The sequence below is a fragment of the Parasteatoda tepidariorum genome, chromosome 9 (genome assembly GCF_982258835.1).
Source record: "Parasteatoda tepidariorum strain Cologne lab strain chromosome 9, Ptep-v5.0, whole genome shotgun sequence".
NCBI classification, from domain to species: Eukaryota; Metazoa; Arthropoda; class Arachnida; order Araneae; family Theridiidae; genus Parasteatoda; species Parasteatoda tepidariorum.
The window spans coordinates 36,823,574-36,842,473 of record NC_141763.1 but is presented as its reverse complement, the minus strand read 5'-3'; the positions used below and the strand labels follow the sequence as shown (position 1 = coordinate 36,842,473).

Sequence of the window (18,900 nt, the reverse complement as noted above, 5' to 3'; positions counted from 1 at the left end):
TTGGTGTGTAATAAAAACTATGGTGGGTGTCTCATCTCTATTTCTTATCCACAAATTTCTATTTGGCGAAATCTTTTAAATCCCCAATACTCATATGAACTGTTAGAATCTTACCTTACTATTATCGTTTCAATATACTACCAAAATAAAGGCTTTCTATATATTGGACTACAACTGCCGGTGAATAGCGTCCAGAAATATCATATTCATGTTTCTCAGTGCGTACATTGTGTCCCTTACCGCTTCTGGTAATGGACGCAACTCACCGTTTTCTAACTAATTGTTGCCAAATACACTTGGAACCTTTTTTAACTTCTAAAACACTCAAAGATGGCCATTTAAAATCTTAAACCATCGAGATCTTTGCGATGTGTTAGCCTGGAAAAATAACTCAGGGGTCTGTCTAGGTTTTTCTGAAAGGTACCTATTTTGTGAAAATTTAGACATAATTTGTGAAAATTGAAAATTATATTTAAAAAAAAACACAAAAATACGGATTTTTCATTTCTTATGGGATACAAAAATAAAATTTTAAGAAAAAGTATTTTGTGAAATACCGTTTTTCCTAAATTTGAACTTGTGAAAGTATCGCTAAACGGTAGTAAATTTGGCCTGGGCAGATCCCTGTAACTTCAATGGTGAACAGTTAAATAATATCTTTCAGGGAGAAATTTCGAATTTTTTTTTTCCCCCTTCTCAAAAATTTTACTTTTAACATTCTTTTTCACTTAGCTCTTTCAAATAGTGCAATTTTTGTGAACAATTAGCTCAATATGCAAAAACTAATACCATGTTTTTTTTAATGTAAAAACAGTTTTAGAATAACATTTTTCAGCACAGTTCCTAAAAATAGAAGAAATTATATTGGTACTGAGTCCTGCCTTTTTTCCAGGAGTATTTTTGAATTAAAAAATAAATTAACTAAACCAGAAAGATAATTATTACTTTTCAAAAATAACGCTAATTTAGAAATAGTAAAATGTAAAATAAGTTTAATGCAGCCTAAATTTTAAAGAAATCAACAATAACACAAAAACTAACTTTGGCCCATAGATTTGGGTGCCGATTTCAGCAATCGATTACGAATGTATTTGATTACAGGTAATTATTACTATTTAATTAAACGTTATCATTCTTATAAGTCATATAAAAAACGATTAGAAGCAGTAAAGATTAGAGGCAATTATAATCTAAAAATTGCAAGGAAATGTGAGTACAAGTATTAATGTATACGATTAAAGTGATCAGACATTCAAATGATTTCATCACATTGTAGTCGTAATAATTAAATAATAATATTTCATCATGTGAAGATCTGACCTAATATTAATTGCATAAATTCTCTCTTTAGATACATAAATTTCGATTTTTACTGATAATTTATTTAATCGCACGAACAATTTTAAAAGGCAAAAATAAAAAGTTAAAAAAGATTTAAAGGGGGTGGGGGGTGGAATTGTATACAAACTAAACTTTTATTACTAGACGAAATACTAATAAAATTAAGAAAAATAATTTTTTTTTTCAGAAAAAATTATAAATTTTCTTTAAAAGAAATTCAAATTTTTTTTTTCAAATAAAAAATCAAAATTATTATGAAAAATTATTTTTAAAAAAAACTATATGTTTAAAAAAAATATCGATATTTTTTTACAGTGTTTTTCGCATTTTATTTAAAATAATAAAATTGCATAAAAACTTCATTATCAAACGTAAATAATTAAGTAATCCGATAAGCGTACAAAAAATTTTTAAACTTATTTCAAACATAATTCTTCCATTATTTGCAAAAATTTTTAAATAAATTTTAAAAAAAAGTAAAAATAATCACATTTTAATTAAATAAATTGTCAGAATCGACAAAAAAATACATAATGGTCTTTTGCCAGAAAATTCGAGGTCTAGCTATAAGTAGAAACTAAAACTGATGATCTAAAAATGATAGGATTGCGAAAAAATAAAAATGTATAGACATCAGCAGAAAAAGATTAATCTCAATGTTAGGCAATGAATATTTTTTTAAATACACAAGACCCTAAAACTATTAAAATGTTAACTTTTTATTTCATTAAACGGTCAATATTTAAGTAATGTTTTAATAATTTTAATTAAATATCTCAACTGAATTCTACATTTTAATTACAATAAATTAAACCTTAACTACAACGGAAATTAAGTTGTAAACGACTATCACAAATTTCAATAATTACATAATAGTATAAAAATTATTTGAATTTAAACTAATATTATAATTACAATAAAACTATTACAGCTGAAATTTAGTTTAACTAGAATGCCACGCTAATTTCACATGGCTTGCCCGTCTGCCCAAAATGATTTTCTCAGTATGTATTACATTAATTTATTCAAACCATTTCAGTAACGATATTAATGTAAAAAAAATTGAAAGCATTAAAAATTTATTCGAATTGTATGTTTCTAATAATCTCGGCCTCGCCGGTCACCGGTGATCCCTATGGCATTCAACGTGTAAATGAAATTTAATTAAAATAGAATATCACAAATGATTAAAATTAGTAAAACTCAATAATTAGTAGGGGAGAGTGGGGTCAATTGTAACAGGGTACGATTGTAACAGAGCAAATATTTCGAGTGTCGGGTTCTGGATTCGGTTCCTACGTGGCGCACAAGGTGTATTCAATAAATCTACATGTACACCCCTGCTGGCAACCATTTTTATGTACTTTTGAAAGAGTTATATCACAAAAGGTATTTTCACGATACGTAAGTACTTTTTTTGGTGTTGGAATATTATATTGTAACATAGTAATTTTGTTTAAACAAATAAAAATTATTAACCGAATATGTAAGTGGACACCTTAATTAACATTTTAAGAAAAAAAAGATTAGTTTTGTTAATTAAAAAGCATTGTTTTTAACAAATGAAGCTGAAATGGCGACTAGGGGACGATTGTAACAATAAGTAAAGGGACGACTGTAACAGCTGAAAATAAATAATCTTGCGTTTACAAACCATTACTTAACTCTTTAAGAACCACCAATAGTTTCCTATATCATTTATATTATGTTGCATGTGCATTATTTCATTTGTCACCTTTCACAGCATAAATTAAAATTTTAACCCCTTAAAGTTAAAAGTTTAACCCCTTAGGTCTCTGCTCATTATTATTTTTACTCCTAAAATATCATTACTATTTTGATCAATAAAAAAATATATCACAACTATGATAATATGTATAATTAACTATGTTTTAGTTGAATTTATGAACTGTTACAATTGACCCCGTAAGTGGGGACAATTGTAACAAGTGCGCGACTGTCAAAAATTGTTAATCACTAATATAATAACATTTAAAATAAGGTATTTATTTTTTTTTCTAGTAGAGGATAGTCTACTTTACTCGTCTGTCAATTAATACTAATAATATATTGGATTTTTTGTTAGTTAAAAATAGTTAAGCAAAAAATGTTACAATTGACCCCACTCTCCCCTACTTATTACTTGTAGTACTAATTATTAAAATTAATAAAAAGTATAAAAAATATTCTTAACAATTTTAATCTCAATATTTTTATTGAATTTATATTTTAATCATTGTCTTAATTTAATCTTAAACCTTGATAAAACTAAAATTAAATTTTATGGAATTAAATTGAAACGGTAAAGCACAAATTTCAACACTTGCCAAAAAATATTAATAATTTTAGTTGTAATAAATACTTTACTTATAAGTTATAAGTAAAGTATTTATTAAAACTAAACTTTATTACAACTTAACTTATAAGTTATAACAAGATAATTTTCAATACAAATATTTGAATAAAACGAATTTCTCCAAAATCATAATTTCAAAGTATAAAATGTGCACATTTCGATCACATTTTGTTTTAACTATAAAGTTATTTCAGACTAAGTAAGAAGATAAAAGGTTAAATAGTATAACTTACGAGTTTGAAACATCCAGGATCACAAAAATACAATTTTCCACTATCAACAACACAAATTTTTCCTCCAATGGGAATGGCGTGCCCAACTTTCATATGCGGGCAAGATTTGATTTTACTTTGAGAAGAGAGATTTTCCCTTGGCTGCTGCTCGTACGATTCATTAGCTAAAATGCGCTTAAACGTTAATTTCCTTTCCGAACTCATAACTACTCAACTTCGAATTAAGTTGCAAATCAGGAAGAATATCCCTTTTGACTCTCTAAAACTCTTCTTTAAAAAGAGATTTATCATTTGGCGGAATTGCAGCAGAAATACATCATACGAAAGCTGTATAACTAAGTTGATTGATTCTTTTTAAAAAAGATTCTGAAAGAGATTGATCATTTGTCGGAATTGCAGCAACATAAATATATTATATGATAGCAAAGTTGCTTGATTTTTAAAAGAGATTTGTGCATCACACGCAAGACTCTTTGACTTAGCTAAATAAATGTTTCTAATAATCATCAAATCTATTCACAGACGAACAAAGAATTAATAATTTTACAGTTTTACAAAAAATAAATTAAAATTACAATGCACTTAGCTACTGCTTAATTAATGCCATTTGGTTGTATAGTTGGTGATTTGAAAAGATACACAGCTTTTGGCAACAAAACTAGCTTTGGCTCTTCTAATCGGAAAATTGGCGAAATTTGAAGCTAAGATTCGGAAGATGTGCAATTATAGCGATAACGATACATACATATCACACTAATCCATGATCAATAAGATTCAAATGATCCTTAAGCGTAATATTTCTAAGTTGACGTGGATAAAAAATCGTTCATTATTTTTTTTAACAACATTTTTTAAGAACCATTACGTTTTGCAGAAACAACAAGTAAAATTCGAAGATGATAGGTTCACAAATTTTGGAACTTCAGTCCATGGAAGTTTGCAAACTTGGCGATCACTAATCTCTGGCTTTGCAACTTGCAAGTATTCATTAACTTAGTTTTTTCGGTGGCTGAAGGAACACAGAATAATCCATAAGCGTAATATTCAGAAAATTCGCAAAAACAACGCGTCACTTTCCAAACTCCAAACTCACTTTCCAAAATCCTTTTAATTTTGCAAAAACAAATATTAAGTGACAAAGAATGCATACATTTTAGAGCGTAAATCGTGGTATTTACACAAACTTTGTAATCACAAGTGTCAAATTATGCAACTTATACGTAATGAAATCCACGAGCTTAGTTTTTTCGTCGACAAAGGGAAAAAACTCTAAAGCTCAATGCACAATGGGATGGATTTGGTTCTGTTATACTGCTAGGAGTAGAGAACAAGCACAATTATTAGAGCAAAATATACTTAAACGCCGTCTTCAAAATAAACCTTAAGATCTTTGAAGTAATGATAAATCCATACGTAATTTCATCCACTAAACTATCTTCACGAGATGCATGATTACAAACCAAAACAAGCAGTTAAAAAAGGGCCAACTCAACCGCAGTTTTCGCAACCAATTAAAGAATCCAGAAATATCGAATCACAAATTTCTGGTTTTGCAACTTGCAAGCATTAAAATTCATAAGATAAGTTTTATCGGTGGCAAAGAGAACACTGAATAATCAAATAATCCATAAGCGTAATATTCACTGAGTTCGCAAAAACAATACGTCTCTTTCCAAACTAACTAAGAATTCCTTTTAGTTTTGCAGAAACTAAGTTTTAGTGATAAAGAAAATATAAATTTCAGAACTTTCAAGCATTTTTTCACAAACTTTGCAACCGTAAGTCACAAAAAATATTTCTTAAACTCAGTCATAATTTCCTCCACTAAACTATCTTAATCTGATGCACTTTCACAAATCAGAGCACAGGCAGCCTAAGAAGACCAAATCTCCCGCAGTTTTCGAATCAATTAAGTCGGAGTCCAAAAATATGGTTTCTTGCATTAGTGGCCATAAAATCTGACCTCCAACTCGCAACTAAATGTTTAGGGAAATGAAACAGCGAAACGAACAGCAATTAAAAACTTAAGAAAGAAAAACATGCTACTTACTTAAGAAGGATAAGAAAGGTATGCATTCACACATAACGAGAGCTTACCAAGGATTTGTTTTGCGGTCGAAAGAGAGCATGCGTAAGTCATCAAGTGTTTAGTAACTGTGACTAAATACATATTAAGTAATATTCTAAATTAGCCTTGCACAATAACTTTCGCTTGTGAGATGTTGGATAAGGTTAAGTTGAACAATGGAGTAATCAAATAATAAAAAATAACATTCGAGAAAAAAAAAATTATATCTGCCTGGAATCTTGGTTTGACAGATAACTTAGAGAATAAAATTTAAAAAATAAAAAAGGAAAGTAAAAAATAGTCACTACAAAAATAAATAAGAATACGACGAAAAATGCCAACTACATAAACTACTTTTACGTACTATTAAGAATGAATTAAGGATGAAAAATATTACTTTACGAAGGTTATCTTAATATCGTAGTGTATATTTATTTTTTAAAGAAATTACAAATAATTTATGACTACTTTTATTTTTGTTCAAAAAAAAAATTATGGTATAATGTGTGACATAAAATAAAATTTAAAAAACATTAATAACTTAAAACTTCAAAAAAGACTTAAAGTTGATCTAACCGCCATATCCAGTTTCTCATGTGTCCTTAAGTTTCAATTTATGAACAATAATAATAAACAGAATTAAGGTAAATAAAATGTAGTTTAATAATAACGATATACAAATAAAATATAAGGATCACACTGTTTAAAAAGTTGATTCAAAAATTTTTTTAAAAATAAATCAGCCTTTTTCTTTAGATCGGAATTTATAAATTATCAAACGTTAAATGCTTTTAAAATTTAAATTTTTTAATTAAAATTTTAATTTATTAATATTAAATGTTAATATAATTTAATAATAATTAATATTTTTAATTAATTAAAAAAATTAATTTTTAATTTTAGGAAACACAATTGATGCATATTTAAGTTTAACTTTGCATAATTATGTAACTAATAATTTACTCTCCTTTTTTTTTTTTTTTATTCATGTGAGAAAGTGGAAATTTTGATCAGCTTTTATTTTACTTGCAATGGTCAGGAAATGTGTAAAACTAGCTATCCAACATCACCAGTTGAAATTTAGACACTTTAGCTAATCTAAAAGTGCTCGACTCCTCCTTGAATAGACACAAAGAGTTAAGTAAAACGTGTTGAAAATAAATCAGCCTGAAGATATTAAGATTCAAAAATAATAAAATTTTTTTAGCCATGCCTCGCATGATATTCTTGAAAATCATTCCTATTCTTATATAAAATAAAAAACTTTCTGCGGACACAAAATCTCGACTTTAAAACTTTCTGCAAGCATTGGTTAACTCTTGTAACTACTTTCTTGTAACTACATTCCATTCATTTATTTAAATTGTGCAAATATGAATATCAATGTGATTTTTAAATCACGAGAATACGAAATTCGATTTTTAAATTTAAAACCGCGAGAATACGAATCTCGATGTTTGATTTTAAAATCGCGTTAATACGAATCTCGATGTTTGATTTTAAAATCACGTGAATACGAATCTCGATGTTTGATTTTAAAATCGCGTGAATACTAATCACATTGTACCATTTTAAAATCGTGTGAATACGAATCTCGATATTTGAGATTGAAATCACGTGAATACCAATCATAATAATGGCTTTTAAATCGCGTGAATATTAAACGCGATAGCTCATATAAAATCGTGAAAATACAAAACACGATGCGCGATCTTAAATCGCAAAGTGTGATTTTAAATCACGTCAATGTAATTTTAAATAGCGGATGCATTGGCAGGAAAAGCGTAGAAATGAATTTTTTTTCCCTCATGAATTCGTAAAAGACAAACGTTCTTTAAAGAGGCGGATTTTTCTTTTCTTTTTCTTTCTTTTTTTTTTCAGTAATAGTAAAAAAAACATTTCGCGGGTCTGCTAAAGCATTTTCTCAACTTTTATTACGAAATTTATCATCAAAAAATTAAGAGAAACAGAGCTTTAAGGGGACACTTCACGATGGAAAACCCAAAAATCGACCAAATTATACTTTTTTCAATTTTTGTTTCAAAAAATAATACTTATATCTAGCTACAATTTAAAAGAAAAATTTTTCAATTTCATTCATTTTTTGCAAAGTTATAAGCATTTCAAGATTTGTAAACAAGGTTAGGTAAACTGTCTGTTTTTATAGTTAAACTGTTTTTTCTCAATGTTGTTTTTTACGATAATATTCCAACTTCGAAAAGTTCCTTGCGCATGAGTTTTGAATAAATCTTTATTTTTTTCTCATATATATGATTGGTCTAATGTTCCGTAACCAATGTGATATAAATAAAAGCTGAATACTCACTGAATATTTTTTAAATTACTTTAAATTGTTATTTAAATTTCAATTTTTAAAAATTATATAAAGACTATGATATTTTGATTTTTTATTTGTTTAAAATTAAGTGCTAAGTTGTTCAAACATATCCAATTTTATTTATACTTATTCAAACTGTAATATAAATGAGTTTCATACAGCTACGATAAAAACTCATGCGCAGGAAACATTTTGAAATATTGGAACATTTAGTAATTTAACTTGCGGATAAATTATTAAAAAAATTATAACTTTTCAACAAATTAATATTTTTGCTTCAAATTTTGGGAATATCTTTCTAAATGCTTTATTCACAATCTATGAAATTTTCATTAAAATTGGTTGATATTTAAAAAAAATCATTTTGAACCTGAAGTGTCCCCTTAAAAAAAGAATAATAATCATAATAAGTTTACTACGAAGCATTGGATTTGGAGGGGAAATGCAGGAAAAATTATTCAACTTTTGATAAATGCAGGTAAGAACTTTTATAGAGAATCTGTTGCGTTCACATAAAAAGCGATGTGATTGACCTACGATTCCTTTCAACGATAGTAATAAAATAAAAAAATAAGTAAAAATCAACTTTAATTGTTGTTCCGGCCATTATTTTCAAATATTAGATCAAACAAGAAACACTAAAATTAGTTAAGTGGTAAAAAAAGAAGAGTCCATCGTAAAGCAGCGTAGAAGTACAACCTTATGAAAGCAAGCACAGATCAATGGTACTCAGGTTATTCACTGAAACAATTCCAAAAACGTATTCGAAAGTTACATCCAAGCTAATTACCATCAATATTTTATCAAATTCATGCTAGGTACTTCCTTTTCTAACTATCAATTACAGAATTAGACTTAACAAATCAAACAGCAGGCTATCTTAAGATATATATATGAATGAAAAAGAAAAGAAGTACTAAATTATTCTATTTTCTACACAAAATGCATAAAGATGAAAGATAATGATGGGCGTTGCCATCAATTGATTTAGCAGAAGGCCCATCTTACAAAATTAGTTTTACGTATTCGTAAATATCAATATCTAGTTGAAATTCTTATCCTCCGATAGCATTCCAGAACGAAAATAACGCATTACAAGCAGCAATTTTTAAACATTTTTTTAAAATTTTATTCATAATTATTATGTATTCATTATTAAGTATTTTATTTATTTCAAGAAATATGCATCGATTAAAAAAAATCCAAAAACGCACGAAAGAAATTACTTTTTAAAAACTTCATTCGCTTCAAAAATATGTATAGTAGGAAATAACAGTCAACATGTTTCAAGCGCTCAAAAACCGGCGCACATTTTCAAAACTTGCCAGGCGTGAATGAGATGAAACAAAAGTGGTTTGAAATATAAAACGACAAGTTGTCAACGAAAAATGGAAGAAAAAAGAAAAAAAAAAGCGTGTGAAACAAAACTTGGGGGGGGGGGAGGGAGAGAGAAAAAAGATGAAAAACAGAGCAAGAAAAACCAAGAGTAGCATGTCAGGGTAAAATGCATTTCCACGCTCTATGTAGCCCGTTTTTGAGCGCTTGAAACATCTCAACAGTTATTTCCTACTAATATATATTTTGAAACGAATGAAGTTTTTAATCAATGAACGCCTTACCGCTTCAGTTTCTCAAATTCAACCACTTCACCCTTTGGGATTGGAGCAGGTAAAAACTTTAAAATTTTAAATAGAAACCTTTATTATTTTGTTAGTTTTGAATCGTTCAGAGAAAAAGGTACACCTCTTTGATCTACAGGTCTTTAACTTTCGGTTCAGAGATGGCGCTATGATCATAAAATGGAACAGTTTTAAATTGTTAAAAATGAAGATATCGCAAGAAATATATTGCAGATTGAATAAAAAATGAAAAAAAAAGTGTTTGAAATTTAAACATTTATCTAAAGACACCATTTTTGACTTTACTATCAACCTCGCCATGGGGCTTGGCGTCATTAATTTACTGTTTACAAAATATCAGACACATCTGCTTCTTATTTTTTTCAATCTGCAATGCACTTCTCGTGATATCTTGATGTTACACTCCAGTTTGATTAAATGATTCCAGCGCCATCTCTGAACCAAAATGCAAAAACCAGTGGATCAATCTTTTCTAAGGAATCCAAATCTGAAAGAAAAAATGTATGTTTTCATTTAGCATTTGGAACTTACCCTCAGCTCCAAGAGATTAGTTAGGAAGGTCGACATTTTCATCATTATAAGTGCATGTCTTGAAAAGGTTTCACGAGCGCATTTCTATATTTTTGATTCTGTGTTTATTTTCCGAACATATTTGTCTATTTCAGTACTTATCGATCTGGAATTAAGGAATATTGTAACAACGAACGAAAAAATAAAGTAACAGAAATTACAACGCATCCTATTTGTGCTAAATATCCGCATAACTCTGAAGCCACTCTTAAAATATCCTACTCCTATGAGCAGGGCCTGATTATCGCCTAGGCCCAATGGGCATGTGCCAAGGGCCCATAATTTCTGAGGTAAATTAGTAAAAAGTCCTCAATATTATTATTTCTTTTAAATACTGAAGAAAAAAAAACAGTTTTTCTAAAAAAAAATGCATTTTTTTTATTTCAAATTTTCTTTTTATCGTGATACAACCAAACTCACATAAACATTGCACTAATCAAATTCGAAAGTAAAGTGGGCCAGCTTTGTGTTCGTTTAACTAATGAATAATTACAGCTTAATGACACAGCAAAAGTCCATGATAATTCTTGTTAGTGGTCACCAAATATCTATAACCATTTTTATTTGAACATGAACTTTTTGCAAAAAGCACTAATATCAATTGTTTCTGATCACCTAACTATTTTTATTTTGACATAACTGTAGTGATTGGCTCACCGCTAGAGGGCGAGTTAATCACTAACCTAATCAAAGAATTAAGAGTAGATGAAGAGGAGCTTTCCTCGTTAAGAGAATATTTCTATAATTCTGTATTTTGGCCGTTGAGGTCCCTTATAATATGCTCATAATAGTTTTGTTTTACCGTTTTAAATTTTAATAAATATTATTTTGTTGCTGTTACATTGGTGGATATATTTCAAAAGCAATAATGCACATGACAATAACATTGTTTTGTTGTTTTATATTTTGCTTTAATATATAGATGCGTAAACTTTATGTTCGAAAAATAATCTACAATTGTCTGCTTTTACATTTTTTTTAGAATAATTCTCTTGAATGATGCAGTTCTATAGATTCCTTTTTATTGTTAGGACTACTCTTCAGTAATTTAGTTTCAAAACATTTTGTAAAGGGCCCGGAAAATTTGGTGGGCATTGGGCCTGATATTGTCGTGATCGGTCCTTGTCTATGTGTCAAATAAAATAAAAAATTACCAACTATATATTTATCGAATTTGACAAACGATAATATAAATATAATAATTAATATCAGACGATTCCTAAAAACCAGAAAAATACCAAAATAATAAATAAATAAAGATGTGACGGATAATAAAAAAAAATTAAAATATCAAAATTAATCTACAAACAATTGAATTTCGCAGCTCTCACCATAGACTCCGAACAAATCTTCTTAGTCCATAACCGCATTTTAAAATCAAAAGGCATAGTTGTTTCGTTAAATTTCCAAAGTATTTCGATCACATGTTTAACAAATTAATCAACATCACATAGAACAAATCAGTTTTCAATTACATTTCAAATGAAATGATGTCTTTATGAAAACGTCCTTCTGTCAACAAAATCAAAATTAATTGAAATAGAGGAAAAATTGAAGATTATCTTCATCAAGAACAGTTACAAGACTTGTTTCTGGCGGTAAGTGGCTCAGTATAATTTTCAAAAGTGGAAATATTTATCAACTTATTAAATCTAAATTTGTATGCCATAAACGGGTATAGCAACATTCTTATCTGAGATGGTCTTCTGCAGTAACTGGAAGAATAGAACATTTATTTTTATTTGGGTGTTCATAATTTTAAAATTTTAGCTAGTAATTATTTTCATACTTAAAAGCAGTGTGAAGTAATTTTTTAACGAAAGAAAAAGAAAATTATTGTGTTTTATAATAAAAACAGAACATACTTCAAGACTTCATATCCAGCAAATAGGATTATTCTACAAAAGCATCGAATATTTTGACAGTCAACTGGTCGTTGATAATTGAAGAGCTTGGAGCAAAATAATGATAAACCACAGTTTCGAATCGTTCAGAAGAGCGTTTATGGTAGGAAAAAATACACTTGATTTGAATGTAGACAAAAAAATGTTCTCTTATTTTGAAAAAATTTTGCTAACTTATAAGGAATAAATCTGGAAACAATATTAATGATCAGTTTGATGTAAAAACGTCCCCTTAAAAAAAAAAAATTGACTAATACTATAGTTCAATTATGAGAAACGTTGAGATTGTTAATAGTATCATAATAAATTTTCGATAATTTTGTATGCTCAAACATCAACAGACATAAAACACGCAGGCGTTCATAATTTAGGGTAAACATCCATGGCATCGGATAAATACAAGGTATCGGGTAATTGCGCACAACAGAATGGTAATGTTTTTCTTTGAAATTTTAGAAAATTACGTGTGTTTGAGACTCAGATAAGATTGGCTTTTATTGAAAATAGTTAAGTAGATAGAAAATTCCTTCAACTAATCAAATGTAAAAGAGATAGCTTTAATGGTCCACATGAGCAAGCAGTAACATTCTATTCCTGTCTCCTTCCAGATTCACATGCATTAGTATCAAAACAATTTCAGAATTTTAAAAAAATCAGTAAAACATCAACAGGAAGTAAACTTTTATATGACTTAAGCGACTAAATATAGATAAAAAAGAATGCAATACGCTGAAACCAGTTTTGAGAAGTTCAATTTTAAGAAGTTGTTATTCTATATAGTTTTTTAAACTGCCAATTTTTTCTCCAAAATATGGAAAAATCATCAGAAAAAAATATACAGAAACATTTTTAGAAATGAAATTTATTAGGGGAAAAATCTCAGGATTCTAGAAAAAAACGATAGGTTGTCTAAAACTACGCTTGGCTTATTTTAGAACAGGAACTTTTAGCCTATAATATAAAAAAATAAGAAGAATTTAGATACATTTATTTTACTATGAACAAGTTTTGAATTGTAACCCTCACGGCAATAGAAAAAGAGGAAGACCTAAAAATACTTGGCACAGGACGATTGTAAACGAATTGAAAACAATAGGAAAAACATGGAGAGGCAAAAAATATGTGGCCACGGATAGAAAAAAATGGAATGCTATGATAGAAGCCCTATACTCCAATTCGGAGTGAAGAGTAGTAATACGTGTGATGCATTGTGTATTTTATCATGAACTTTCCTCATTAATGTTTAGGAGGACGCCATACCAAGGGAGAAACTTTTCGTTGCAAATTCTCTTTTACCTCCATAAGTAATTTAAAATTTAAAGTACATAAAAAATTTGTTCAGGCAAACCTAGAGTAAGTTTCATGTACTTAAGTCCGTGAAGTTTCACATACTGAAAAGAATTCTTAGAATACCAAAACAAAAATAAATTATGTAAAGATCAGGATTACGCAATGGAGAAGTTATCTTCCAATAATTTGTTTGCGTTTCGACATTTTGAAATTTTTTTCTTCTCAGCCCCATTGCTTACTCCAGGTTTGAATGAATTCACCCTTTTTATCTTTTAAATTACTAATGGACGTGAAAGAGAATTTCTGTTAACCCATTAATGTCCAGCCACAAAAAGTGGTTGGGCAATACTGGATTAATGGGCATTAATGGGTTAAGTGTATTTATGATAAAAGTGTTTGTACATACTTGTTTACACCAACTGGTTATTTCATTCTTTTACCTAAGACTTAAGATTTAAAAAAGTGTTTTGACTTCTGATCTAAAGATATTTTATCATGATTAGATAAAACATCATGACCATTTAACGAAAAAATATGATTATATCACGAAAGAATATCAATGTTTGCCAAAGTTTTCTTGGCAAACATTGTTCCTTTTTGGATGAACAATTGCATCAAAATAGAAGCGATTAATTATTTTTTTGACAATACAATTCGGAATTGAAATAAGAAAAGTGATTATGGAGGCATACCCTCATAGGTGTAAATCACAAGAAAGCAATAACAGTTGGCGCAATTAGCTGGCGAAGAAAGGATGGAACATTTTATAGCAGCCGCCATGAAATGAACACGTGAAAATTACATTGACGGTTTACACAAAGAGACATAAAATTGTGGTTAAATAGCAATACAGGTACCCTTCATTCACAGACTGCAGAAGGGAAAAGGCAATAAACCCATGCATCAAAAAAAAAAGGAATTGTAAGGAAGAAGGTAAACCCCAAATGCAATATTATTTTTTTTCTTCGAACACAAACAAAAGAATTAAGGAAGTAGGCATGCAGGTCGAATGACAAAAGATTTGTGTACATTTTAACAACTCTGTACAGTATGCAGCAACTGTATACTGTGTACAAAACGAACCACCCTGAATTGATCTGTGACCTCAAATATGTTAATTCATTCAACTGAGAAATCGAATTTTAAAAATACGACTTATAAAAAATTCGATTTCTCAGGAACTTACCGACCGATTTCGTTCAACGTGTGTATTTTGCCATTTTAAGTTGCATTCGTTAAACTGTTCGAAAAATTTTATGCATTGTAATTCGAAATTTTTTCGACTGTAATTTAATAAAATTATAAAAAAAATAATAAATATTTACTGAAAATTATATTTTGCATGGAATTATATTTAGGTAAAAGAATTTTATAATTGCGTGCAAAAATTTTTCAAATTGCTTCAAAAGTTCTAAAGATATGTTGAAATATGCAAAAAGTACTTTAAAGAGTCCAAATTTTGGATTGCTCTCCTGACCATATTATTGGGATCTTATTTCCGAAATTACGGCTACCCCCAGTATTTCGGCAGTCCAAAATCCAAATTTGTCAACAAAAAAGATATGTTTATTCAGAGAAAATACGTTTTTATATCTGATTTCGTAGCTTTAAATATCGTCTGCACTAATTAATTAGTCAACTTGAGGTCAACCCTTCGAACCTTTAAGATCAAGTCCTAGAAAGTGAAGATCTGATTATTAGATCAAAAGTTATTCGAGGTGATCCATTTATATTTTTAACGCACTGTACAATTATATAGGAGATTATAGGGCAAAATTAGAAAATTTAGCTTGTGGCCAGATAGTAGCGTTTTCAGCAGTGACCACTTGTGGCCATTTTTTCAAAAATTTTGAATCTTAAATTATTAAAGAAACTGTTTATTAATAATGTAACATACTTCTTTTAAAGCATTTCTCAAAATATGGAAAACATTACAAGGTTCATTTCTAGAATGAAGAAAATTTTAAGAAACAAGTGAGAAATAAAATAATTTTCAGAATGTAATAAAATATTTATTACCGTAAACCGGGGCGAGTCTACCCATCCAGGGGCGAGTCTACCCATTTTAGTTTTATTTAATTTTCACTATTTTAAATTGCAAATAAAAAAAATTTTACCGACGGAGGACTTAGTTCTGACTCTAAGGAAGATAGCGCTGTAGTAGTTTGATCCGTTTTTATTTATTTGGTGTCTTTTTAACCGACCTGTTCAAACGTCTTTTGAGAGATTTGTAATGAAAATCAGCAAACTTTTAGTTGGTGCTCCGTAAGTATATTATTATTATTACTATTTTCACTTTGGTTAAGTGATAAACTTATCTAAGACTAAGATTACATTAATTTTATATGAAAAAAAAAAACAAAAAGAATGTAAGTTTTGCTGTTGTAAACAAAAAGCCAGAATTCGCGGGGCGAGTCTACCCATTCGTATTTAGTTTTAATAAAGCATAATAATATAATTTAGAACTTTGTTTATATTAAAATTAAGTCATTTTAAATGAATTTGAGTATATTATTTTAATTCTGCATTGATAAGTTTGATAAATAAATTTCTGCATTGATTTATCATTAATAAGAAAATTTATAGGTTAAATATAAATGTAAATATAAAATATGTTTATTATACCTATTTTTTTTTCAATTTTTATATTACAAAATTAACTTTTTTTATTTAATGCAAGTTAAATAAATTATTATTTATTATTAGAGATAGTTCGAAATTATATTCGCAAAACAAATGGATTTAAATGTTACAAAAAAATGCCACCTGAGATGGAAAAAGCTTTCCAAAGGATAAAAGCCAAACAATAACAATATTAATTTTAATTTATTTTTATCAACAATAATCAGAAAAAAATGTTATTTTATAATATTAATGATTATAAAAACAAAACTGTGATCAAAATGTAATAATCTATCAAACATTCAAGTTGTGTTATTTTATGAATAAAAAAATGGAATATATAATAAAGTTATGAATTTTACTTCATAAATATTCTATATAGTAACTAAAATAACAATTGAATAGTAAAATTTGATTATTTACAATGTTAACATTCATTTTAGTCGAATGGGTAGACTCGCCCCATACGAGAGATTTGTCAACAGTTCTATAAAAATATACAGTAACAGCGTAACTGTTAATATTTTCTAAAATCGATTTCACAGCTCTGAAGAGGGATAAATAGCGATTCCGAAACACCTATTAAAAGCCTTTTTTCTTTAATATTTACAAAAGTTTGACCACTTGAAAGTTGGCAAACTGAAAAAATGGGTAGACTCGCCCCGGTTTACGGTACTCCATATTTATTAAAACAAAAAATGGATTGCAAATTAGGTATGTTTTCGACGTAAAAAATGGCGATTGAGTGGCGATGTTCGAAATGATAATTTCATTTAGGTATCAGTATAAAATAATGCTTAAATTAACAGTCTAAAAATTGTATTACCTATAAACATTGCTTGTATGTGGTATATTTTAGCCATCCTCCTGTGCTCTTGCTTTGTTCAGTGAAGCGACCCTCTTTGCATTGCTACCCCCCAAGCATATTAGAAAGTTTGTGTCAAAGTGTAATATCATTCATTCTTTATAGGTAATACTTCTTTTAAAGAGACATCCTGCACAAAAAATATACAAGAGACATTTTTTGCACTTGTTCTACGCAAAGAAAATTTAAAAATACGACACAAAGAAAAATTGAAAGTTTTTAATTTAGAAACTATTTAATCAACTTTGCTCAAATTTTGAAGTAATTTTAAAATTTTCTAGTTTACAATGCTGAAAAAGTTGGCAGTGCTTAAAATTCCAAATTTTTCGACCATTAATGATAACAATTAAAAATTATGGACAGTTATTTTTAGCTTAGACTGGATTTTAGATCGATTTTCATAATTGTGGTCAAATAATTTTCGATTTGATTAAAAAGGTAATGCAGTATGTCGAAATAAGAAAAAAGTGATTACGTCTAATCACTTCCCTACTTTAATAGCCAAAATTCCAAATCTGTCAAAAAAAAGAGGTTTGTTTAGTCAGATTAAGTACGTTTTTGTGAGTTAGCTTTTGAAATAATTAAATTAATGAAATATATAGATAATAAATTATAAATAATTACATTAATAGTTGCAGTTACTAAGTAGCAACCGTTTGCATCATTAAGAGAGAGAATTTATTTTTTATTTATTCATTTAATTCCATCTATTTATTTTGGTTACTGTACATATCAATTAATAGAGAAGCATTTATGGCTTAAGGGTAGTCTAGAAGTATTAAACGGGTTATGAGCTTTAAATTTTAGTCGGGACAAATTCAGGGGAAATACAGAAATAATTTCAATAAAAAGCCATATTTTAGAGAATTAGAAAAATCAAACGCAAAAAGCAATTCATTATTTTGCGCAATATTTGATGAAAGTTGGAACTCGTCTGCACTACAAGGTCAAGTTCAACATCTTATGTAAATGATACTAAACATGAATGATTAAGTAGGATGGAACTTTTCGTAACTTAATTTTTGTTGAAACAATCAGCTTACCGTTTCACGTTTTTTTCCTCACTTAAAATCTGTTTACGAAATTCAAAAAGGAAACAAAAAGGGAATTTCGTTTAAAAACAAATTCTTATCGTCTAATTTCTATTTCAAGCAGTGTTTCCATTTTTTTCTTCATTTTTTAAGAAAAAAATAAAGAACCACACAAAATTCTGATACATCGTATGTAACAAGTACGAAATTTGTTACATTCAAAACACGAATAAGTCACTGAATGAAAATTGAAGGGAAATTGATGTGAGCACAAAACAAACTGCCGTTACCCCCTTGGCAATCACGTTGAGTCAACGCGTGAGACTCAAGATCGGAAACATAGATTTGGAGACGTCCATAAACGGTGTCGGTGTTAAAATTGTGACATTTTGCGATAAGGGAGAAGGGTGTGACAAAGAAGTGTAACATCACACACTTTAAATAAAAATTAAAACATTTACTACAATAACATTTACAATCGAAATATTTTAAAACATTAAATTATTTTTATAATCTATATTTTTCATTAAAATAAGTACATATATTATAGTATATAGTAGTATTATAAAATATATTATAGTAATACGAATGGAAAGCCTTACGAAGTCTTAAAAAAATATCAATATGAATAATCTTAGATGA

General features: G+C 28.4%; 1 protein-coding gene across 7 annotated transcripts in view; it reads right to left on the bottom strand.

The window, feature by feature from the left end:
• Positions 1-18,900, bottom strand: part of LOC107451281 (adenosylhomocysteinase-like 1) — a 249,994-nt gene that overhangs the window by 139,265 nt on the left and 91,829 nt on the right. The window contains exon 1 of one of the 7 annotated variants that reach the window (XM_087151580.1): positions 3,931-5,837. The exons of the other annotated variants lie outside the window; for them this stretch is intronic. Within the exon in view, the coding sequence (XP_087007706.1) occupies positions 3,931-4,134 (204 nt within the window). The 5' untranslated portion in view covers positions 4,135-5,837. Of the gene's footprint in view, positions 1-3,930; positions 5,838-18,900 lie in introns of those variants that run through there. 7 annotated transcript variants of the gene reach the window in all.